Consider the following 25,802-nt stretch of genomic DNA (forward strand, 5'->3'; position numbering starts at 1 on the left):
CCACATCCATGGTCAGGCTGGTTTAATTCCTGTTAACATACAGTACAGACCACTTGCAGGGTGTGGGAGGGGTGGAGTGTGTAATGAAAATAGTCCTTGTTCATGTAATGATGCCCCTTTTCTGCCTGAGGCAGCTGAATGGACCCATACAACACAATATTCTTTGCCACTTAGAGTTGTAATATGAAAAAAAGCGCTTCAGCTTCCAGGATTTGAGTCAACATCTGATTAGACAGGAGTTTCTAAAAAGCATCGTGATAAACCTCAGATTCTAGTTGTCTGTGGTGATCTGTAAGAAAAGATAAATCCAAAGAATCTGTTTTCTGAGGTAGTTGGTTTTTCTGAGGGATATATTGAAAGGGCTTTTAATGGCCCAACCTGGCTCTAGAGGTTTGAAGAGGAGCTTGTAAATCTGTTTTGGAGTAATCTCAGATGTCTAATGCACACTTCAGAAACTGTTCCAACTGAGAAGAGTTAACCAGCAGGCTGGAAGGACAGGGATGATTACAGCGGAATGCCAGCTCTGAAGTGCGGAAAGGTGATGCCTGGCGCCCGTGGCACCAGTTTAAAAGAGATATTCTTGTGGGCACCTGTATGTGAACATCAGCCCAGAGCATAATTGGGCAGAAGGGTTGATTGTCTTTAACAATGCAAATGAGGGTAAGGAGAGCGCAGTGATTTCTCACTAACTGAAATCATAGCAGTTATCCCAAAAGGTTAATTAAAACATTAAAAAAACAAACCAAAATTTTATTTAAAATGTAAAAGAAATGGTTCTTGAAAATTCTTTTGAATAAAGAGAAAAGATATAATGCTCTCATACAAATTATCCAGCAGAACCAAGTACAGGGTCACGTACAGTACTTAATGCTTGCAGAGTTTCACAGTAGTTTAGTGTTAAGACTGTGTCTATGTCATGAAAAGATTCTCAGTGTGATGTGAGTTTCGAGTTGCACCTTTACTGAGCATGGACAAGGGCTCCTGCTCCCTGGCCATAGCCAAATCCCTTGGGCCCAAAGTTCTTTGCATAACATCCTACAAAAGAAAAAGTAGTACAAGTCAATTAAGTTTCACTAGCATTAAGAGAAACCCCATAAATTAAAAATTGGCAAGTACAAACATTGTGGTTCCCTAGCAGTCCACTCCTGGTCCTGCTGAGTTAGATACGAAAGGCCAACTTACTTACATATTTGGTATTACCCTCGTATAGTCGTGTGCTTTGCTAATACCCTGACATTGAAAGAAGACTAATCTGTGTGATGTTTTTATTTGTGGGAATGTTTTTTTAAGAGATTGATTTATTTGGTACAGGGTCTCACTCATAGCCCAAACTCATAGTGAGCCTACTGCCTCAGCCTCCCCAGGGCTGGGATTACAGGTGTGCGCCACCACGCCTGGTTTCAGTGGGTGTCATGGTGCAGGGCTGGCATGGCATGTGATACCAGGGATTGAACTCAGGTCCTTGCCAAGCAGGCACGTAGACCACCAAGCTGTCTTCCTGAATGTTTTAAATGAACAGAAAAAAACTGGTTCTGTCATCTTTGAGCATCTCTGGATCTTGTATGTTCAAGTAGCTGGTGACACACTGTATCCTTTTCTGTTTTCTGAGTACATTTTTGTTTTGTTTTACATTGATGCATTGAGTAGTGGCAGTGTGAGACACGGGTAGCAGTAACAAACTAATGTTACCTTTACAATAGATTTCACCCTCTTTCTCTGTCAGAGTTGTTGATTCCAGACTCTTCCCACACTTGGCACATCGGAAACAGTTTTTGTGCCAGGGCTAGGAGAGAAATGTGTGTTAGCACATTTTGAGAGGACAGTTTCCTTAGCGGTGGCAAAGGGGTTCAGGATGACCAACCCCATGGCAAGCTCCTGCTGTACTTCAGCTCCACAAGAAGGCTGCAGCTTGCCCACAGAAGGGCTAAACTTCACAGGAGAGCTGGGCTGGTAGCTGAAACGCAGAAGGGCTATTTACCTAAGAGCAGTGTCAGGCCTTGGCCGAGAAACTAGTCTGCCCCTCACTGAGAGGCTGCTCAAGGAGGCGATGTAATTTTTCCAGATGCACATTTAGCATCCAGTGTGGTGAGCCTGGGAACACTGAGTAAAACTTGCATATTCCAGGTTTTTAAAGTCTGGCCCTTGCAGTAACATTTAAGGGCAACTTCCATGAAAACAAACTTCTTACAAAAATGAGATTTATGTATAAGATGATTCTGATGAAAATTGGGTTTAAAACAATTCAGGTTTATTTATTTTTATGTATTTGGTGCAGGGTCTCACTATGTCGCTCAGACTTGTAGTGATCCTCCTGTTTTTGGCCTCCCCAGTGCTGGGAGTACGAGTGTGTGCCACCATGCCCGGACTTGGTCACTGGCTCAGTGAGCATGGGGCTGGGGGTGGGCCCAGCGGAGCATGCAGGACCAGGGAATCAAACCCCGATCCCTGCACCTGCCAAAGCAGGCACTTAGTCTGCTATCTTGCCAGCCCAGAAAAGTTCTTCAGTGGTGAAGAGGACATACAGAGCAGAGTAAAAACTGAAATAGCCATTCACTATTACTAATTTCAAGTAGTACTTCACCTTTCCAGCTCCAATGATCTTCTCAGCAGCATATACAGAATCCCCACATCTGGAACACTTCTCAGCACCTCCAAATTTCTGAGCAAATTTGGAAGTGTTTGGACTTGTCGTAGGCCTGTGAGGTTGAACGCTTGTGGAAAGGGAAAGAAGACGTGAAGCAGGATTTCCTAAGGCAGGGCAATGAACTTTGGTTAACTGCTAGCTTGTCTCCAAACCAGGCAGGAGGAAAGAAATTAATCTCAAGTGCTGGCCGTGATTGCTACAAAAAGCCAGGCACACCCTCACAGTGAGTACCTGTGAATCTAAACACAACTCATGTAGTCTCCCGGGCTAGCCTCTCAACTGTAATTATATTTTGTACCCCAAATTCACAGTAATGCCACTGGAATCTTACCTAGCTTTGTACTTAATAGACTGAAAAAAATCAGTGTTAATCCTGCACATAGGTCAGTCTATAAAACTAAGAAAGTCAGGTTTTACAGAAACTAGTTTCCCAGTACAATTGAATAGGGCAAAATGTAAATAAACTACTTTGTTCATCACAAGTATCAATTTCCCTGTTGTGTGTTTAATTTTTTCTCCAGGTAGAATGGTATTCATGTTACTGTTTACAGGTCACCAGCGTAACTCATGGTGGGCAGGGAGGGATTCTTTGCCATTCAGTGACTAGGTATATGTCACATGTCCAGAGCATTCATTGGGCTTTGAGACTTTTCTAGAACCTCCGAGGGGAAGCAGACAAGGCGTAATAACACCGAACAAGTAGCCAAGTGCCAGTATTTCCTACTAGAAAAACAATGCTTGCTTTTTGAAATTTTATTTAGTCATATATATATATATATATATATATATATATATCAAGGCAAATAAAATTTTAACTTAGAGATACCACCTTTTTATAAAAATAATTTATTCAAACACTTGTATCTTTACCTCCAGTATACCCATTTTTTTGATATTAACAGTCTTCTACATATTCACTGAAGTTGTTTAATACAGTATGCTTTGATTTGTGTGGCCACTGTAAATATTTTAAGCACAAAGCTAATTCAAAGTATTTACAGTTTCTCCAGGTGTCCCTAATGTGGGCATATTTTAAAAACATCTTAACCTACTGATAACAATCTCCAGCACTTGCAGTTATGAATCCGAGGAATTTCCAGATCTGCCAGTATCAAGAACTTCACACAGATTATCTTCCACGTATCTTTAACAGCTTCACAGGGAATGGACAGCAACTGTTACCTTATCTTACAGATAAAGAAATGGGGACTCGGACATTAAATTATTTGCTGAATTAGGAAATGGGGCCAGAACTGGAAATGCAGGTCTGCAGCCAGCGAAGCGTCCTCCACCTGAGTGCTGCTGGAGGCGGTTGTGCCTCCGTGAATATTAATCACTGCAAGGTGTTCATTCAGAATTCCTGAGCCTCCTGGGAAAGGAAGTTGTCCTACCCCCAGTCCTGAAAGGTGACAGAGTGTGGCCAGAGGAAAAAGGAACAGGCAGCGCTGCCCATGGACACAGGCCAGCACAGAGGGTCTGTCAATTACTGGAGAAGGCAGAAGGTGGGAGACAGAGGGAGGTTCCACAGGACTTTGTGACTCTGAATTATGATCACAACGACTGACTTCAAACTTTTGGGGTCAGGAGTGAATTCAGCTCTAGTTAAAGGGATGGTGAACAGCTATGTAATGAAACCTTTCCAAATTGGAAAAGAACAAAAAAGTACAATAAATATTAACAGGCTAGCTTTCTGCAAGTGACAGTATGTGGCAATGAGTGAGAGACGAGGCCTGTTAACTGTAAAGCATTCTGACAGAGAAGGTGGGGAGGCCTAAAGTCACACACTACAGAAGAACAAAGGCTTGGGACCAAACACTGATTTGAACTTTGGCTCCTGTGTGACCTGCCCCTTCATGCCCTCCTCTGTAAAAGAGGCACAGATTAGCTACACCCCACAAGTGCACTGTGAGGGTTATACAGAAGGAGACAAACTGAGCAGAAAGCAAGCTGCTCGCTAACATTTTGCCCAAGCCAGGATGCAGTGTCCGAGAGCTCTACAAGCAACAGTGTGACTGTAAGAAAATTACTTTTGAAGGGTGAGGGGGGTTAGGAATTGAACCAGTGAACCCTCGGCTTCCACAATGAACCACATTCCTAGCCCTGTATCTTTTGAGTCAGCAACTCACTAAACCCAGGACAGGTTCAAGGTTGGGAGCTTGCTGTATGAACTACCACCTCAGCTTCACCTTATCCTGCAGTACACAGGAAATACTACCATGTAGGCCTGCTGCTATGATTAAAGGAGTTAACATGTTATTTCTGGCATGATTAGAGCCTCCTCTTTTACTGGAATACTGTAATGCTTTGGCTTCTTTAATATAAAGTGGAGGTATGAGGGCTGGTGAGATAGCTCAGCAGACTAAGTGCCTGCCTAGCCAAGTGCAGGGACCAGGGTTCCATCCCGGTACAACATGCTGCCCTGGCCCTGCCCTCAGGTGTGACATGGTGTGGTACGGGCCTGTAATCCAAGCCAGCGCTGGGGAGGCTGAAAACAGGAGGATCACACAAGCCTGAGCTGCCTAGTGAGACCCTGTACCACATACATTAAAAAAAAGAATGGATATATAAAATGATTAGTTCAAATGACAATAGTAATTAATAAATTCCACATGAAATTATTTAGCCTGAATATGAAATACTAAGTGGATCTTAATAAAGTTAGTATCCTGACTGTTTCATACTGAAGTCAGCCACATTTGCCATGAAGGAATCAAAACAGGAAGTAATTTCAATTTTGAGTTACAGAAAAGTAATTTCTTAATGAAAGACACTGATGGAGGAATTTCTTCTGATGTCTTAGTTGCACATAAGAAATGTGTCTTGAGTAGTTATATATCGTATTTCCTTTATCACTTAATTTTATGGTATCTAGTCTCCAAAGTGCTGACAGAAGTAAATGCTTGCTTTGGAACATATCACGACTCCTTGATACTATTTTTTTTTTTTTTTTGAGACAGCCATATAGTTCAGGCTGGTCAAACTGACTATGGAGCCCAGACTGGCCTCAAACTTGTGGCAATCCTCCTGCCTCAGCCTCCCAAGAGCTGGGGTTACAAGTCCTTGATACTTCTTAGAATGCTATAAAACCATATGTAGAATAGTGAGGACTTTCCAAACTGTCAGTTATGTTTTTGTTTTTTCTTAACTTAACCTAAAAATCTGGAAATTCCTGGGTTCCTGTCCACCACGCAACATTAACTGTTGTAGTTCGTATCTGAAGGTAACAAACATTCTCCTCTTACCTCTCAGGCTTGATGCCCAGCCGCTCGCCACGGTCCATGTTGAGAGTGCCAGCGCCCTGGCCGTATCCATAGCCTTTTGGCCCATACTTCTTCCCATAGCAGGATTTGCAGTAGATCTCTTCATCATGAATTGCCACTGTTGTGCTGTCTAAATTTTTCCTGCAAACCACTGAGGGGGAAAGGTTACGTTTTCTACATTCCACCAATACACTTTTCTTAGTATAGCAGAGTCTAGAAATGGTAAAAGCACAGGCTCTCTCATTTGTAGTTTATCTTACGATTTGTCAAACCTCTGAGGGCATTGAGATCAGTTAGCTACATCTGGAAATTAACCTTCCTCCGTGACATAATGATAAGTTACTTCAGAAAAGTACCCAATTCCTGTGATGAATGTTATTGCTATCTATCTAAAATGTACCATAAAATAAAGATGGTTTTTAAAAAATCAGAATTTTTAACACCTCAAATGTCTTAATTTTTCCAACTGGTCTACCTCTGTGGCAGGAAGGAGTTTCTGATATGGCATGAACAAAAAGAACTAACAGTGCCCTACTCTTAAACCCTTGTCTCAACCTTCAGCACTTGATCTTGTCACCTTTTCATACCAAATACTGTCACATCACACTCTGACAAAGAATAAAACAATAGTGTTTCTGTGGGAGAGTGCCTCTGTAGCCCTTTCACCCCACAAAGCACCTATGGGATAAAAAAAAATTAAGTCCAGCACTGTAGCACTCATCAGTAGTCTAGGATGGGGGGAGCACTGTTTTTTCATCTGCCCCACCAGCCTCTCCAGCAGTGATAAGTATGTCTGAAAATCCTCAAGTGGGTTAAAGCCAGCATTTGTTTTCCCCGCCCTCGCGGAGGGGAATGCATTCCTCCTTGCGGGATTTCTTGCCACAAGGCATTTCCATGTATCCTACTTCATAAGACTGCCAAATGTTACCATGCTTTATCCAGACATTATTTCACTTTCTAAAACTTCAATTAAACTTGAAAAAAAAGTCAGCTGTGAAAGAACTCATTGGAGCATAATGGGGCAGCTGGAAATCAAAGATACATTCAGGGAATTGTACTCATTTAAAATGGAGGGAAGGAAGAAAAAAGAAAAAGCAGATAACTAGCTAGCTAGTTTGTAAAAAGATGAACTATATTTATGTTCCTATTATTTTAGACTAAAACAACATCTACTCTGGAACCTCACCACTGAGGTTCAAGTACTAAAACATTTGCTTACAGTTACCCTAAAACCATAAACTACTAAAGAACTAATACCCTTAACAGTATGAATATAGACAAAAATTTTAAAAACATGTATTACCCAAGGCCAGTTGTATCACGTTTTACCCTCTGGTCACCGTTCCTTTCCTTACTCCTATTTTCTACAGTAAATTCTCAAAGATGTGGAACTACACTAAGTTGTTAGAAGGCTTTAGTCAGAGGAGACAATTAGAAAGGGATAGTTAGAAATTATCACTAAGAACTTGACGCTTAGTAAAAATTAGCTATGTGGTAGTGTAGACATAGCCTGGCCTAGATGGAACTGAACAGTCTGTAAATACAGGAATTTTTATTTCCATACTGTTGTTTGAAAGCGTGCTGAAAAATAGATTCAAAAAATCTAAAATCACTAACTTCTGGGCCTGCCAGATAGTTCAGTGGACTAAAGCACCTGCTTAGGCAGACTCAGGGGCCGGGAGCTCAGTCCCTGGCTGCTATGCCAGCTCCACCCCCAGAGCGCGCTGAAATGGCAATTGAAACTGGGCATGTTGGCACGCGCCTGTAATCCCAGCGCCTGGGAGGCTGAAAACAGGAGGATCCGTTATGAGTCTGGTCTATACAGTGAGATCTTATAAATCACTGACTTCTGAAAGAAATGGCTAAAATCTTACAGGAAATAGTAGCTATCATGGTGTATATGGCAAACATTCATATGTATTTTACTTTTCATAAATGCAACTTTCTGTTGTTGGTTTCTAGTTATGTGTGAAGCAGTCACACTATAAAGAGGTCCAGACACCTTGATTGTTGTCTCCTACCAAAATACGAAAATTCAAATTTCAAAGAAGTTTTTTTTTTGGTGAGGATTATGTAGGTAAGTTTATTTTTTAACATACCACTTTTTATAATAAACTTGTATTTCCCAACACTACAGATAAGGTAATTATCTGGGTTGCTTTACAGGTAATAGATCATTCATTAAAGAAAACTGTATCATTTAAGTCAGAAGATAATTAACAAGCTTTTTGAGCTTTCTTCCCTAAACTGCCAAGCTTTTAAAACTGCAGAATGAGTCATTAGAGGAGACTTGGGAAGGAAGGGCTTCTCCTGCTTCCTGGTATCTACTGGCTAAGGGACAGCAGGCCTGTGGTGTTCTGTGTCCTACTTCCTGTAGGCAGCGGAGGTCTAGCAGCAGTAGTAACTCCCGATGTGCCCGTACGGCCCTGCATATCCTATGCTGCTTCCCCTCAAACTTAGAATGCCAATAACCACAAGTAACTCCGGATATTCATCAGCATAGAAAACGATCTGAACGAATGCAGAAATTGTTGGCATCTGATTTTCAACTATGAGAATGATGTAGATTAAGCAAGATGGTTTCGAAGAGAAGGAGCCCTGCTTGAAAGGGAAAACTGGGTGGAGGAAGGGCAAGTCCCTTTTTACAGAAAAGAGTGTGCTGGTGCCAGGCTTCCCACATGACACGAAGCTCTCAGAGAGGAGAGCGCAGCAGTGGCCGTGTCTTGGGCCACTGCTGTCCTTCCTGCTAGCCTGAGCACTTACAAGTCTAAGACAACAGATAGGTCAAACACCTGTACTTAGGTAATCTTTAGTAGCAAAACTCCTGTTTTTTCCGTTAAAAGGCAAACAGATGCATTTCACGCAGGGTGATACTTACTGCACAGAAAGCAGCAGCGGTGGAAGCTCCTGCCATCACATTGCACCTCCTCGGCGTGGTACACGGTTCTGGCGCAGGCCCCGCACTTGTTTCCCCCTCCCCAGACTGGCATTCTGGAAGAATAAAGGATCCATCAGAATGGCCCCGTGCTTGTGCAGCAAGCTCCCTAGAGAGCTGTTCAAACCCAGGAGACAGCTGCAGATCTTGTTTCTTTAAAAACCACTCAGACCACATCTTTGGAAGCCCTGCATTCCTCCAAAATAACCTCAGCTCTTCTCCCAAATTATAGCTCTTTCATTAGGAAACTCTGGCTCGGCTCATCATTCAAAGGATTTTTTCCCCTGCAAAACAAAGGAGTTGCTTTCAATGGAACATTACAGGTCACCAGGCATAAATCAAAGTATGCCACCAGAATCCACAGGAGATAGCTGCATGGGGAACGGAAAGGCGAACGCTGCCCCTCCCTTACATTGCAGTCTTTAATGAACTTCGTTTTGTTTGTTTTTTTTTTTAAACTCGGCTAAAGATCTCACTCTTCTTGCATGGAAATTTCTACTATGTCCTTATTTTACTGTAACAACACTGAATTCTTACCATTTAACCTACATAAGCTCTGACACTTTCTAGGGAGGAAGAAAGTACAGGAACAAGCCTTGTATTTGCTAAAGTTCTGCCGATCCACAGCAGAAACAGTCACGTGTGACGAGGGCAGCTGCATGCAGGCGTCCTGCAGTCACCACCACACAGCCACGCAGGTGGCCGTGCCGAGCTTTCTGTGCTTCACTGCCCCGGGTCCACAAGTGCAACCCGAAAAGACGCGAGGCCTAAGCCTTCCCAGCAACATGAACGGTCTGTAGAAGTACATTACAGCAACCTCTAGACAACACGGCCTAGGACGGGTTGAGCAGAACGTTTACATCCTGGGCTATCTTAATATTCTAGGCCAGAGTCTTAAATGCCTGGCTCTGAGGGGCCACTGTCCTCAGCTGCCCTTTGCAGTGCAGGCAGCCTGCCTTAAGGAGACAGGTTATACCTGCCCTGGCTGGTATCTAAAAACACTGTGAATGAATTTTTTTTTTTTCCTGATCATCTTGTTCAAACATCCTTTTTGTAAGCAGTATTTACAGCCCTTGCATGTTAAATTCCTTTGGATGAGCTATTTGCCTCTCTTAAGAAATAGCTGAAGAAAAGTGAGACTTTTCTACTAATGCTAAGCCTGGCCAGAAAAGAAGGAAAAGGGACACCCTCTAAGTGGAAAAGACTAAAGAAATCTTTGATTTTTAATATAAAAAGAGTGAATTTCCATCTTATCCCATTAAAATAGTCCAGAATCCAACAACTTCCTGAACACGGACACTTTCCGAAAGAAAAAATTATAAAATTAAGCACTGTGCTGGGCATCTTGCCCTGCTGGTAATACTTTCCCCAGATAACCCTCTCCTTAGTCTATGTGGTCTGGACATGCTGATTAAAATATGGTCTCCTTGTGATGGCCCACCTCACTTGTTACCACGTCAAGCCAACATTCAGGTGAACATTTAGAAATCGTCTATGGCTGGACTATGATTTGTCTTTACAAGAATATGGAACCTTAATTCCTCAGCATAGCAGTGTTAGTAGTTGAGGCCTTGTATAAGGTTTCTGGCTTAGGAAACCTCCACCATCTTGAAGGGACTAATGTAGTACATGCAAGAATGAGTTACTGGGCCAGTGAGATGGCTCAGTGAGTGGCTTAAAGTGCCTGCTTAGGCAAGCGCACAGGGACCACAGTTCAATACCGAGCAACACATGCCACACTGGCCCCACCCCCAGGATGGGCTGAGCCCGCCACACACACACAAAAGAATGGGTTAGTTATCTCAACAGATAGCTATGGAATTCAGCCCCACTTAGCCTTTCCTCTTTTTGGTCATACCTGTTTACCTGTCTAATTTTCCACCATGCATGGAGCAGCACATGGCCCTCACCAGAAGCCAGGCGGATGTTGGTGCCTAATGTTGAACTTCCAGCTTCCACAAATGTTAGGCAGTACAAAACTTTTTTTCTTTATAAATTAACCTAGTCTCAGATATTGTTATAGCAAAAGAAATGTACCAAGACAAAACTTACAATAATTTTGTTCCACAACAAATAAGAGCATGATCAGCAGACTATACACCTTATGGAACAGAGAATCAGTGAGTTAGTCTGTATTTAGAAACTTGTTTTTGAAATTCTGTTTTGTCAAAACTTGCTCCTAGTGTATGAGAACCAACCACCAAAGTTAGAGGGAGGCCAAAAGACAAGAGGCAGACAGGTCCAGGACTACGCAAAGTGTACTACAGGTACAATTAAGGAATTTTCCCCCCAATTATGGACAGAGCATGTCTTTGGTGACAGCAGAAAAAAAATAACAAGAAAAGAAAAAGGATCCCTATGGCCCAAGCAGGAAGGAAACAATGTGCTAAGGTAGGTAAACGTGGGTAGGAGGCAACCAGCCTATTTCTTGACGACTATCAGCATGTCCGATGCTAAGAAATGGTCCAGCCATCGGTGGGCAATCCAGCTGACTTTTTTTTTTTTTTTTTTCGGAACCAGGATTGAACTCAGGCCCTTGTGCTTGCCAGGGAAGCACTTATTCCACTGAGCCATCTCCTTGCCCCCCCCCCCCCCCGCTGACTGTCTTAATGACTTTTTTCTCAACAGGAATTTATTTATATTATTACTATTATTATTATGCATTTAGTACAGGGTCTACAGGGTCGCACTACACAGATTGGACTCGCAGCGATCCTCCTGTTTTCAGCCTCCCAAGCTCTGGGATTACAGGTGCGGGGGCCACCACGCACAGTCTCAGTCGCTGCCTCAGCGCGCCCCAGGGAGGGGCCGGCACCGCAGGCTGGGTGATTGAACCCCGGCCCTTGCGTCTGCCTAAGCAGGTGCTTTAGTCCGCTGAGCTATCTGGCCGGCTCTACAACAGGAATTTAGAAGATCACAAAATGAAAGTTACAACCAACATGGCTTTGTCAGATCAAACCAAATTTCTACATATTCCTTCACCACAAATGTGTAAAAAGCACTATTTAGATGGTATTAATTCTACCCCTCTCCTCGCCTGTTTTGTACAGCTAAAACAGGATACTAGAGACTGAATAAGATGTAGAAATTTCACATGTTTGGAGGCTGAGAGGTTCAAGATGAAGACTCAGGCAGATCTGCTGTCCAAGACAGTGCCTTGGATGCGGCCACCTCCAGAGAGAAGGCACACCGCCCTCTTGTGGCAGGAGAGAAGAGCAAACCCACCCAGGCCTGCCTGTAGTGCCTAGTCAATCCACTCCTTTCTAAATCCCCCATCAGGCCTGCCTCTCAACGCCACCGCCCTGGGATTAAATTTCCACATGAGCTCTTTTTGAGGAGACAAAAACATTCAAATCAAAGCAATCCTAGCTTCAGGACTGGGCATGAGACTCCGTCGGGGCCAGGCTGACCACGGTGTCCCTCTTCTCGCCACGGTTGTTGGCTTAGGTGTTGGCACAGAGCCCACTCCAATGCATGTTAAGCTCGGGGCTCCGATGCAGAACGGTGGGTGCAGCGGCTAGGGTCAGGCCAGCTCCTGCTGAGGACAGCAATAGCGATGCTTGGAGACGCTCGGGTCCTCTAAGCCCAATTCCACTGGGCTTCATCTTTCCAGCACTGTTTAGTTATGTGAGCCAATAAATTCCCTTTTTGAGCCATTTGGAAATCAGAGCTCCTGCTCCTTGAAACAAACACATTAACACACAAGCCCACACGCATATGGAGAGCTCAGCACTACGGCTAGCTATCACGGAGCTGCTGGTATCGACTTGCAGATAGCCTGCTCCTCTTAATTGAAAAGATCTACACATGTTAACAGTGTTACTGTGATCTGCCAAGGATCAGTATCTTGCAACAACAGGGCACATTTGTAAGCTTTCCTTTTAGAGTTACATGAAGCTTTTATTCCCCTTTTAGTCCCAGAGATGCATGCTCTACTGCTTCAGGCTAGAATACACCACGAACCCAGAGACACCAAGGTTGGCTCCAGCAGGCGGTGCTGACTGAGTTAGGAGCACAGCGAGTGAAGGAGTGACGCTGACTGCGCCTCCCCTGCACCACTACCTGGCTTTGGAATGCCCATGGATGCGACAGAGGCCTCCTTCCTCCAGATCCTGAGGAAACCAAAGGCGGAGAGCCGCAGTCTCTGGAAAACGACACTCCCGGCGCTCATACTGTGTCCCAGCACGACCTGGCTCTAAGCTGCTTTGCTGCTGCTGAGGCATTTCTGTCAAGAAGTTTCTCCTTGTATTAGAAAGGCAACTATTTAATGGCAACCTGGTGTCTTTCATTTGCACACATACTTACTTTGGAGTGATCCCTGATAAGGAGCAAGATTTCTATCAGGACTAAGGTAACATCTGCAAATACATTTTTAAAAACTTAATTACTTGGTAATTCTCTTCCTTGCCAGTGAAGACCAGCTTAGATTGTTTAAAAAAAAAAAAGCAATATAATTTTTCCCTTTTTAATGTAAATCAGGGTTACTTTAAATTCACCAGTTATGAGGATGGTCTAATTAGTACTATACATGCTACACAAACCATTTTTTGAAAACTGAAAGCCAGTTTAATTTATGAATATAGCTCTAAAGTCGTTTTTCTGACTTTATAGCTATATTCATAAATATAGGTCCACAAAAGCTTCTGCCCACCAAGGGTCAGGTCATTTCTGTCTTCCCTGTACTATCTCCTACATTATTTGGTTTATATCAAACCACTGTAAATTCCATCCAGCTTAGGGGAGTGCCTAAGTGTTTCTGCATAACCTCTCCTATGACACAGGCAAATAATTGAATAACACATCTTAGAAAGTTTTAGAAAGTTTCAGGTGGGTTAATGCTTTCTTTTAAAAAAATTTTTTTTTTTATTTATTTGATACAGGGTCTCACTATACACTCATAGTAATCCTCCTGTCTCAGCCTCCCCAGTGCTGGGATTACAGGTGTGTACCACCACACCCAGTTTCAGTGTCCAGCATGGTGCACCCATGGTTCCAGGGCTGCATATCGTATTGGGCATCGAACTTGGGTCCTTGTGCTTGCCAGGCAGGCACTTAGACCACCAAGCTATCTCCCCAGCCCCAATGCTTTATTTTTTTAAGTTGGATAGTGGGTAGTTGTACTTTGGTGTTTTTATCATTTTTCTATTCTGTATGTTTCACATATTTCATAATGGAAGGAAGGTAGGTTGATTGGTTTAGACAGATGTAAAATAGTTGTGCAACTGTGACCTTAGTTTTCTTTCTTTCTTTTTTTTTTTTTTTTTGAGACAGGGTCTCATATTGTAGTGCACACTGCCCTTGAAGTCACAGGGATCCTCCTGCCTCTGCCTCCCAAGTGCTGGGATTGTAGGCATGCACCACCATGTCTGGCTAATTTTCTCATCTTATGACCCCTTGCTACCATATAGACTTGGTAATCCAGCAGGAAAATGCACTGAACTCCCAAAACCATACGGCCACAGAGTAAAGAGTAACTGAGCTGACTGGTTGCTCATAAACATGCACAGGTATAACAATAGCTCCACTCACAGCTAAGAAATAAAGTTCAAATTTACACTTTTAGGCTGAAGCCCCATGGACTTTTCCTGAATTTGGCGGAAAGAAACGTGATGATCTCCCTTGCTGTCACGCTTGGCATTGTTGTGCAAACTAAAAAAAAAAAAGTGCAAGGCCTCATTTTTCTTACAAGCCTTTGGCGCGCTACTGCACAACAGCTGGCATTAATCACAGCAGACTGGCTCTGCGCTGAGTAATCCAGGCCGCAAGCCTCTCCCAGATCCTGTGCATTAATTTACAGAACAGCAGAGCAGAAGTGAAGTCCACTTTACACATGTATCACAAAATACGCCAAGCAGGCTTATTTTTGATTCTGTTTTGTTCTTTGGCTTTCTTTTTCTTTATTTTTTTCTGTATTTTAGGGAAGGGTCTACAGGGTGTTCAGGGTCTCACTACTAGATCAGACTCGTAGTGATCTGCCTGTTTACAGCCTCCCAAGAGCTGGGATTACAGGCAAGCGCCACCATGCCCAGTCTCAAGTACAGCTCCGTGCACCCCAGGGGGGCGGACTACAGGGATCGAATCTCCTACCCCTGCTTCTACCTAAACAGGCGCTTTAATCCGCTGAGCTATTTGGCTGGCCCCTTGTTCTTTGGCTTTCAATGTCTGACAGAGTTCAGCACCAAGATTTAGCCACGGCGCTAGACTGATTAAAGAGCTGTGTTTCTTTTTTTCTTTTAATGAGCAGAATATATTTATTGAGAGAAAGCAAGCTCCTGTCTGAGAGAAGGACGGGGGCGGGGGGGCTGAGCAGGTAGTTCCCCCAAGAGCTGTTTCTTGTGAACATTTACAGGTCACCTCTCTTTGCCATTTCTCCCCAGCCTCAGGCACCACCCAGATTTCCTAAGACTTACACTTAGGGGAAAGTGATGTAGCCTGTGATTTGTGTTGTGGTTAAGTTACTATTCTCTAGACAACCAACTGTGAGCTGCGAAGTGACCACGCAGGTTATTGTTACCCCATGACCACTGTCTTTACTGCCTTAGTTTACGCCGCATGCCCTGCCCAATCCATGCATCTCAAGGCTGCATGTCACCACTTACAGTTTAAGTCATCTGATCTGGAAATTTGGAGTGTGTTCATGTAGTTAGATTTTAAATGCTTCCAGACACATTTTATTACTACATATAAGGCTTTTTTATTACTAGAACTTGGGTGTAGTCCAATTTCTCCAAAGGAAAAAAGTTATTATCAACTCATCCCATCTTGCACCACATCCAGGGGCCAGACATTTGTTACATTATGCACATTTAGTAGCACTGTCCCTAATTACAATGATTTTTTTTTAACAAGGCCAGAGTTCGAGTGTTGTAGTTAATTAGAAATGAAGCTTTCCTCGGTGCCTCAGTTCTCGTCTGTTTGATCTGCTTTCCTTAACTAGTGAACTCCACTGGACTGAGCATGAGCTCTTGGTGTCCTGGCGCTCCATCTTCTACCTGGCTCCCCCTACTGCAGCCGCATCTCAGCCTGGCCTCACCATAAGGCTGAATTCAGAACACGGGTTTTACACACATTTCCTCACATGTAAAATAAGGTTAACAGTACTTTCCTACAGAGTTGCAAGAATTCAGTGAGATAATGACTGCACAATAGGTGCTCAATAAATGACAGTGTTTGTCATCAGTATTTAGCAATGTCCAACTTCGTTATCAGTATTCACTCTCCCCCCCTCTCATCTCATGTATCTATTTAATCATTACGCTCCCAGCTTCCCCATGGAGGCAACTGGCTTTTCTCCTTCCTTCGTCCAACTAATTCCTGAATTCATTTGTATCTTAGTCATTTTTCTAGGTTAAGGACAATTTATAAACACTGTACAATGGCTTACTATTTATGAAACTCTTATAATTTTATAAGTGATATACTGGGGGCTGCGGATGTAGTTCAACATATGTCTGCTTCTGGATTCGATCCCAGGCACCACAAAGGAAAAAGAAGTACTACGAGCCCTATACAGCTCTATAATCCTGGCCAGGTCTTTAAGCCTCAGAGCCTCAACTTTCCTTTCCATTTGGAAATGGACAAGAACTATCGCACAGTTCTAAGCACTTCATGAACTAGCATTTGTAAAGTACCTGGAAAAATGCCAGGCCTCCAAACACGCTGGCTTCCTTTTCCTTTAGGAGGACTGCGGGGCCTACAGGAGGCTATCCCATTCAACCTACTTCAGAGGGCCCCAATCTCCAAAGCGGGCTCCTGTTTTGACTCTAGACCCATAAACTGTCCCCCACATCTTCACATCCAATGCTCTGTGAAGAAGACCATTTAAATTAATCAGAATTATCAGTCCTGAGCTGTCAGATTATGTGGACAGGAATGTATTCTCTTCCATCCAGTATTCACCCATCCAACCAAGCAGTTAGTAAGTGGTTTTTGTGTGCAAATCCCACATCCAAATTGCTACTTCCCACCAGAAAGCTCTCTGCCACTCCTCTCCCCTCAGTCCAGCTTCCCTTCTACCTAGTAAATTTTCCTGTGTCTGCGTCAGCCTCACCATTCTAATTCTATATCCTGTTACCACTTATGCCTTCAACTGGGGGCACAGCAAAATCCCTGACACTGATTTGGACCACAATCTGCCAAATCACATATTGTAATTAAAATGCAACTATGATATATATTTGGTAATCCTTACCCCTAGCATCTGCGATAGCATGCCACAATCTGTGCAAACTACAAGTTACTTAATTATTCAAACAACTTTTCATTTGCATGGCTTTTATATGGAATGAAACCTAGATTTAAATGCCAAAACTCCTACTTTTTGCCAAATAGTCACAGATTGGTTACTTGATCTACTGGTTTTCTTAATTTAAAAATAGAAATAATGCCCGCTTATACTATAAGGCAGTTCTGAAATGAACAATATGGGCAAAACACTTAAGACACTATATAAGTAATGATATTTACTTCTGTAGTTATATCCTTCACTTATGTTAAATACTGTGCCCAATTATTTAATCATCATAACTAAGATACAGATTTTCATTATTCTAGTTTTATGAGTAGGAAACCTGGGACATAAGAGATGTTGTATGACTCATAACTGTGAATCCCAAATTAAAATAACCAGTTCAACTTCAAAATGAATTATAATTCAAAATTATTTGACTGATGTTTTGCTAAAAGTAAAAGGATGGTAGCAACACAAATAGAGTAGTACTGACCTCTCTGGCTGTGGCAATTTCCTTCAGGGTAGGTATGTTGTGTGCTGGGCAAGGATTCAGTTCTGTCCTCATTTTTCTCTTTTGTGGAGCCACCCTGAACCCTCCTTTCCCATAGTGAGCTGTAAAGCGTCTTGGCCTGACTGTATCACATGATGGCTATCCTTTTCTTACTCATCAAAGACAACTGGTACTATTGGTTCAATGAGATCACAAACAAAATCCTAAGGAACCTACAAATGATTCCTAATATACTTCTATCAGTTCATCTTTTGTGACTTACAATAATAAAATGGTTTCCAATCAGGAATTGTGCCCAGTGCTCTAGAACTGAGGTGGGGAAACAAGGCACCAAGTCAGGATTCTGAAGCCAGTATCTAGATTTGCCCTTAAATTTGGGAGATCGATTAACTTTGTACAAATACTTTATCTTTTGCATTTAAAACACTTGAAGAACAGGGTCCAGAGACATCACAGGACTTTCAAGCCTTTGTGAAACAAGAGAAGCAATTAAATTCCATACCCACAGAAAGGTAATCAAGTTCTCAGGGGAGTCCTGCCAAAGAGAATTCAGGAGGTGGCTGCAAATATCTTCCAAGGAAAGGCGTGGTGCTCTAAGGGATTGGTGAATAGCTGCAAAGGGATGGGAGCTGGCTTGGCCTCCAAGTGTGGGCTAGGCAACGCGAAGTTTGAGTCAGCGCTCTCCGCAAGAGACTTCGCTGACGGCCACTTCCCCCACATACTCAGAAAAGTTCAGTATGCAGTCTGCTCACACGGAATTTCTCCCAGGCTGGAGTGCAGCTGGTACAAATGTATACATTTCTGCAAGCTATGTTCTATTATACTCATTAAGTTGTTTGAGGGCATCAAGCCGACAGGGGCTGGATCTGGGCTGTCACTTGAGGCCTGATGGGCTTTAGTTTGCCCCTCCTGCTGCATCACCCCTCTTTGCCCTCAGGAGAACTGCTCTCCCCATTTCATTTGATGTATCTCATTTTTAAAGTGGAAGAAAAATCAGAGAGAGGCCTGGTTACAACAGCTGGAGACACGGTTGCATCTGAGCCCGGTTTGAAAGCGCATTCATCGCTGCTCTCCCCACGTCACACCCACGTTCTTGATGTTTGAGGCTACAACTCCCCTTCACGCCAGCCAGGTGCTGCTGCTGCTTCATCAGGACAGGCCTCCAGTAGGCCCTGCTTCCAGAGCAGCACTTGGCACAGACCAGCACTGGTGAAAATGTGCTGCCTGCACTGGGCAGGATCTGTCCAAGATGTATGATAAAAAATGCAGATAGGGGCCAGGGAGATGGCTCAGTAGAATAAGCGCTTGCCTGGCAAGAGAAAGGGCCTGAGTTCAATCCCTAGTTCTGCAAAAACACTGCAGATAAAATTTAACAGCTATCTATTGTCTCGGTCAAATTCAATCTTTTCAGCGCTCAATTGCATCTCATTAGTTTCTTTCTTCCTTCTTCAATTAACTGGTAGTGGTTCTGTTCCAACCATGCGAACCTCAAAGGTAACACGGCTCTAACTAGAACGCAGAGAAAAAAGAACCCTGAGAATCAGTGGCAAGATTTTCAGTGACAACGTGAGAACATGGACACCAGTGAGCACTTTATAAAAATCGCTTATATTTTGGTATGCAGTTTTAAAACTGTGTGAAATTCTCCCTTTTAAAGCCTATCACCAACGAAGTATAACCAGCTTTGTAGATGTCCTATTTGAAATGATTACTTAGAAAGGACCATCTACAGGACTGGGGAGATGGCTCAGTGGAATAAGCGCTTCCCTGGCAAGCACAAGGGCCTAAATTCAATCCCCAGTTCCGCAAAAACAAAAAAACCAACAAAAAAAAAAAAAAAAAAAAAAAAAAAAAAAAAAAACCATCTTCAAACTTCCCGAGTCAAAAACTTACCACCTAAATAATAGAGATTTAAAAGGCATTTAAAATTTACACTAAAAATGTGCTTCATTTGTAGACTCAAAACAAGCTAAACTTTTGGGAAACCACTTAAACATTGTTCACAACGTGACGGCTTCCAGCGGGGAATGTAAATCTCTGGTTTAGAGAGCACCACCCCCAAGGCCGCCTACGTGGAGTTTGAATCCAGCCCTAAACACAGAACCTGACTTTGAGAACCTGTGCAGAATGTCACAATCAAGTATTCTTGCATCTGTTTGTACTTTGAAGGGCAGAAAGTTCCGGAAAAAGCTAGAAGCGACGGACTGACATTTATTTCACCGCTGTTCCTTCCACGTTTAAGGTTCAGCGTTTGGTGGGCAGAAAGCACCGAACAATAGGGATGCCAGGAGCTCGGTCGGCAGCCGGGAAGGGCTTCGGGCTCGGTGGGCTTAGAAGCCCCCTCCCCTCCCCACACCCAGGCCGGGGCCCCGGGGAAGGTGGGCCAGGCGCGCACCCTGGGCCCTGACCCGGCCCGCCCCTGGCCCCCGACTCCTCCGCGACAGAGCGGCCCGGGAGGTGGGCGCCCACGGCCGTGGAAGGAGCCATTTAAACAGCAACGCGAAACTCCGGACCCCGCTCCGCCCCGGCAGAAGCGGCGGGCCCAGGTTAAAGCTCGCGCTGGGATTATTTAACTGCCCCGGGGCAGGGGGGGAAGATGAGCAGGTGTGTTGGGGGTCGCAGTGACAGAGGACGGGGGTGGGGGGGCGCAAACTGGGACCCGAGACAGCGGGTGCGCAGGGGCTCCAGCCGCAGCGGGGTGCGGGGTGCGCCCGCACGCGTACTCACTCGAGTCGGAGGCGAGCGCACCGGGGCAGAGAGGCGAACAGCGAACTCGAGCAGCGGACGAGAGCGCGGGACACCTGGAGACTCGCAGCCCGCCGGGGCCTTTTAAAGCCCCGAGGGCGTGGCCTGCACGCGCCCCGCCCCCTGCCCCGCCCCCCGCCCCGCCCCGCCCCGCGCCTGCAGCGACCAGCTCCCGGCGCGGGCGTCCGGCTGCTCAGCTCCTCCGGCCGCGGGCTCCGGCTAGGGGCCCGCAGACAAAAGGCAGGAATCCCGCCTCTTCCTGCCGCTTCCCGCCTGCGGGGCGCTGCCGACGTCCCGGCTCGCTCCCGCGGCTCTGCCCACCCCCTCTCCGCCGCGGGCCGGGCCTGGGCAAGGCCCTGGGTACCCCGGGGGCCGGCGCCGGTCCTCCCGCCGCGGACGCCGCTCCCCACCCTGGCCGCGAGCAGCCCCAGGCCTGGGGGCCCGAGCCCCGGGGGGATTCCCGCCACTCTCTCGCTCACTTATCTTTATACGTAAACCGGTGCGATTGACTTCCCTAGTAGACATACTCTGCTTTGATTCCAGCTTCTGGGGATCTCTACTTTCCTGTTGCAGAGGACGAAATTCCTCCTGTAGACTAAATAAATGACGTTAGGAAAACGCCTCCTCCGCGAAGTGTTTTGCTTTTTCCCACCGCGCATTGCTAAGGGGGAAGAAACCCACACCCACGCAGAACCCCAGCGCCCAAGAGCCCTGGGTTTCAGGTTGTTGATGTCAGAAAGCCCCGGGATGACCTAAAACCTAAATTTGTTATGATTCATGGTTTTAAATAAAAGGAAAACAAACGATTTCTCCTTTATCTGCTTTACATTCTAGGCCGTCTGGTGACCGGCCTCTCCGTCATCTGTAAGGACCCCTGAGAATTGATAGCGCTGCAAACCCGAAAAAGGCAGTGACCGACACTACTCCTGCCACACATGCAGACAGGCAGTCTCGTCTGGTCCAGAGCTGCTTAAGCCCGCGCTACTGACATCTTGGCTGGCAGTGTTTTTGATATGGGGGCTGTCCTGTGCATGGCAGCATGCCTCTGCCTCCTGGATGCCAAGGTAGCGCCCTTCCTCCCGCGCTGTGGCATTTACAAAGATCCTCAGACATAGCAGTGCACCCTGAGGTGGAGGTAGGGCACGGGGGTTGGGAGTCCCCGCGCCAGGAGTACATTTCCATGACAAAGTGCAGAGCTGCTTTATAACATTAGAGTTTTACTTTATAGAATGGATCCAATCCAGGATAAACTCGTTTGAATAACAGTCTTGGTCTGTTCACCAAGTACTGCAGGAAAACACGTAATGGTGATTGACATACTCTGATATTGCGGCAGGAGCCTTAACACAGGCAATCCTTATTTTCCTAATGTCAGCTAATATCCGAGACTGGACTCTTGGGGCTAATCTGCCCCTCAATCAGATTCCACATTTTCTTTAGCTTGGCCACTTACGTTTTTTCTTTCATTGGCTTGTGCATTGTTTCTGCTGAAGGAAACTAGATTAGTTTATATTACTGTGACACAGGTTTTCAACAAACCATTTTTCTTTCTCTCCTACCCTTAAGTTCTTCCTAGACCTGGCCTGTTTGCTTTCTCTCCAGCGTGTATTGTCCTTCAATTCCATAGTTACATCCCATCATTTGAAGCTGAGCTTGTTTCTGACCTAAAAGTATTTCCCCGGCCTCTTGTGTGCAGTACTTGTCTCAGTATGTGTCCCACTGAGCTTGGGAATGAGGTGCAGCATTTGATTTTGAATAAATCTGTCTTTAATTACCAGCGTTTAACATTTTGTTTTCTTTTTATTTAAACATTTATTTAGGCCATTGACTCAGTTGTAGACATTAAGGAATTGCATTTGTTTTTAAAAGAAAATAGTGTGAAAACAGAATGTGGCTTTGGAATCTAACATATGATTTCAACATATAGCTCTGCAAATCATAGTTGGTATCTGCAAACCATGACCCCCAAGGCCTTGTGGTAAAGGGCTATTCCCAACCTATGATGCTATCAGGAGCTGGCAGAACTTTACGTGGAGCCCAGTGAAAGGACTCAGGCCCTCACAGGGAATATAAGACCCTGTTCTGTTCCCCTCTTTACTTTCCAGCTGCTCACCGGTAAGGAAGTTCTGCTGCATGCTTCCACTGTGATGTCCCATGCCACCTTGTCACTGGCCCAGAGCAATGGGACCGATCTGTTATGGACTGAAACCTTCATAGCTGTAAGTCGCAATAGTGCTTTCTCCTTTTACAACGGAAGCTAATGGTCCTCATTAGCTATATGAGTTGGAGCCACAGTAAGTACTAACATCTTTGCATCTGTTTTCTTACCTGGCTGAGTTGTTAGGAGAATCAGATCCTATGGTGCATGTAAAAATGCCAAGCATAGCAAAGGACACATAGTAAGCACTCAAAAATTAATGCTTGTTGTGTTAGAATATCTCCTGTATGTTAGGATGTCTTTCTTTTCCTTTTCTTTTCTTTTTTTCTTTTTTCTTTTTCTTTTTGGCTGTACAGGGATTGAACTCAGGGCCTTGTGCTTTCCAGGTAAGTGCTTATTGTACTGAACCATCTCCCTGGCCAGGAGGTCTTTTTCTGCCCCTTGAGAGAAAGAGAAATTGTATTGTTAAGCACTCATGTTGCCTTCTCAAGGGTTTAGTGGTGAGAAGGTGTTAAATGTTTTCCAAAACAAGTATGGGTATTTGGTAGAAGGCAATTTATGTGCCTGAGGAAAGGCTGGGGGAGAAATTTGCCTCCTCCTGGAGAAGAATAAACCTGGGCTCCTTGTCTATCTGATCTTTCAACTCGTCAGAGGCAAAACTGAAGGTCAGATATGTCTGACATGAAGTTTCCTTCTCCCTCTCAATGTGTATTATACATGCAACAACTCCTTCATTCTCTGGAACCTCTCATCGTTTTCAGTCAAAGTCCTCTGTCAAGACCACTGTCCTAGGGCAAGTGGAACCAAGGTTGTCTTTCTTCATGACCTTCTACTCCAAGCTTATATTTCTTAAATATTTTCATTATTTTTATTTCACACCACTTCTTAAAAACACAACTTTGAAACCCATGTATGTGAATAGAAACACAAGCTTCTTTTATTTTAGGGTAAGGACTGCTTTCCAAGGGGGCCAGCCAGGCTATGGAGAGGAATTTTGTAGTATGTATTACACAAAGAGGGAAAATTCTTTCTTTACTGATTTACAACACAAAAAGAAGTGACTGTTCTACCTTAGTAGTCAAGATGCACACTACTCCATGATACATTTTTCTGCCAAAATCAAAACAGTAAGTTAGATACTTTACATTTTGAAAGGTTTATTTTATTCTTGTTATTTGTCACAGTTGCTTTTAAAAAGTTGGCTAGACTTATCTCTCAGACTTGTTTTATGTCTCTTTCCCCAGTGGGAACTACTTTCCTCCAATACTATTGTCTTTTGTTATAGTAGTATTTATGTTTTCTTGCCGACCAGAGCTTTTTAGTTTTTGTATATTTGCTTGTGTGTTTTTTTTTTTTTTTTTCATTATAGTGGAATTTTCCAAGCTCCACCAGCAAGAACACCACCATTAACTTTAACCCCCAACTGATACATTCCACCTAGGTTATCTTAACCCCTTGAATTCCATATTATTTTTCTCTTTATTTTCAATTGGTGACATCACTTCCTCCTTGATTCATGTTCCCCACCACCACGCAACATTTCCTCTACCTCCCCGGAAGGCCCCTGCCTTAGACTTGCTGTCTTTGATCTCAAGAGGGACATGGGATTTTTCCACTTCTTGCTATTTCTTTGACCTTTTTCTTTTTTGTTTCTTTGCCACGGGGGTCTTGTATTTCCAGGCTGGTCTCAGGCTCCCAGCTCCCTCTCAGCTCAGTCTCCTGGGTGCTGGGACTACAGGTACGGGCCAGGGGGCAGGCTTATTTCACCACTCTTTAGCTATACTCCTACTTGCTGCACTTGCACTGCTTCCTCTCTTTTTGGATGACCAAAATATTATCTGCCACATAGTCTAACAAAGCGGACAAAAACTTTCCTGACTCTTGTACTGGGTTATTTGTGGTTGCCTCTCCTGGGTGCATTTTTCTTCTTCCCGGAGGCCTGGGTTTCTCTTTGCAGGGCTGTGTGGTTTCAGAGAAGTGATTTCACAGCGCAGCCTCAGGACAGGAGCCCCGGACCCGACTGAGTAGGTGTTCCAGGCCCTGGTTTGGGCGGAGGGCGGGCTTGGCTGAGCACGTGACCCAAGGCCATCCAATCAGAGGGAGTCACACCCCGCTGCTGCCGCCGGGGTGCTGAGGCTCGGTGGTGCTCGCGCTTTGTGCCAGATGCCTGCTTACATCTACGAGGCCTGCAGCTGTGGCAGCCTGTTTCATTACCAAAGTAGGAAGCAGGCCAGAGAACCGTGTCGAGGGCAAGGAAGCAGAGCCGGAGCTCAGAACGCGCTACTCAGAGTTTACCAGCCTGCAAGATCTTTAACTGGGAGTAAATGGGTTTCCACTGCGTGGTGGATTTTGCAGTACTTTCAGTTAGGACTCCCAGCTGGCTGTGGCTGTTTAAAACCATGCTCACAATTTCCTTTATATTCTTCGTTTCAATAGGCGAAATTTCATTTAACCCCTTTCCTTAGTGCCTTTCTTCCAGAATTTGAAATTTATGGTTCTAGGTCAAAGAAGGCCTGGTGACCTCCTCTCGGTGCCTCCCCACTACCTTCCTCCCTAGCTCCACTCACCCCCCACTTGCTCTAGGGAAAGCAAGCTGCCGTGTGAGAGAGACGGTCAAGCACCCCGAGGAGGTTTCATATGGCAGGGAGTGGAGGCTTCTGGCCAATAAACACAGAAAATGAAGCCTTCTGCCAAGAAAAATAGGAGTGAGCTTGAAAGGAAACTCTATGGTCTTGTCAAAATTTAAAACGATTCCAGCCCTGGTTGACACCTTGCAGCCTTGTGAGAGATTGCGAGAGTCTCACTGGAGTGATCAGGGACTTCCTGCTTGCCCGCTAATTGCTATTTTTCAGTCTTCGCCCTGCATGACCTTCTGGTTACTGTACAACATTAAATAAATATATGACTCTGTCCCCACTCACACAAGAGAATCTTCTAAGTAGTATCACACTCCTGCAGTTTTGCACAAATGTTAGTGCGTGTCCTTTAAGTATTGCTCTGATGTGAAATGGAAATTCTCAAAGCCACAACCACAAGGAAGCTTAATTCTTCTCCCTAAAAATTTGTAATGTGAGGAACAGAGGACACAAAACAATAAATAGTTTTTGGAAATCTCATTTGAATTAGAAATACCAGAAACTTGAAGGAAAATAGAGTTCCTTTGTTTGCTTTCTAACTTTTACATAGAGTTCCTTTTGTTCTTGCCAAAGGTTATATAAAAAGAAATGTGTATTTATCCATCAAACTTCAAGAAATACTTGTAGAGTTCACAGTAAAGATTAAAAAAAAAATCCCCCCCCGCCAATTCAGAAAAAGGCTA

The 25,802-nt window shown here is 44.4% G+C and overlaps 1 protein-coding gene across 2 annotated transcripts; it reads right to left on the reverse strand.

The window, feature by feature from the left end:
- On the reverse strand, positions 1-20,871 carry Csrp2 (cysteine and glycine rich protein 2). Of its 2 annotated transcripts, none has more exons than XM_023716122.1 (6): positions 20,853-20,871; positions 8,783-8,895; positions 5,887-6,055; positions 2,582-2,711; positions 1,690-1,783; positions 1-1,035 (listed from the first exon to the last, which is right to left on the reverse strand). In XM_023716122.1, exons 2-6 carry the CDS (start codon positions 8,892-8,894, stop codon positions 959-961), a joined length of 582 nt encoding a protein of 193 aa, XP_023571890.1. In that variant the 5' UTR covers position 8,895; positions 20,853-20,871; the 3' UTR covers positions 1-958. The 2 variants fall into 2 exon arrangements, with proteins under 2 accessions (XP_023571890.1, XP_004623804.1); XM_004623747.2 differs by lacking the exon at positions 20,853-20,871 and adding an exon at positions 20,308-20,397.
- Between the last annotated feature and the right edge of the window lie 4,931 nt (positions 20,872-25,802).

Source organism: Octodon degus, unplaced genomic scaffold (assembly GCF_000260255.1).
Source record: "Octodon degus isolate 3935 unplaced genomic scaffold, OctDeg1.0 scaffold00004, whole genome shotgun sequence".
Lineage (NCBI taxonomy): Eukaryota > Metazoa > Chordata > Mammalia > Rodentia > Octodontidae > Octodon > Octodon degus.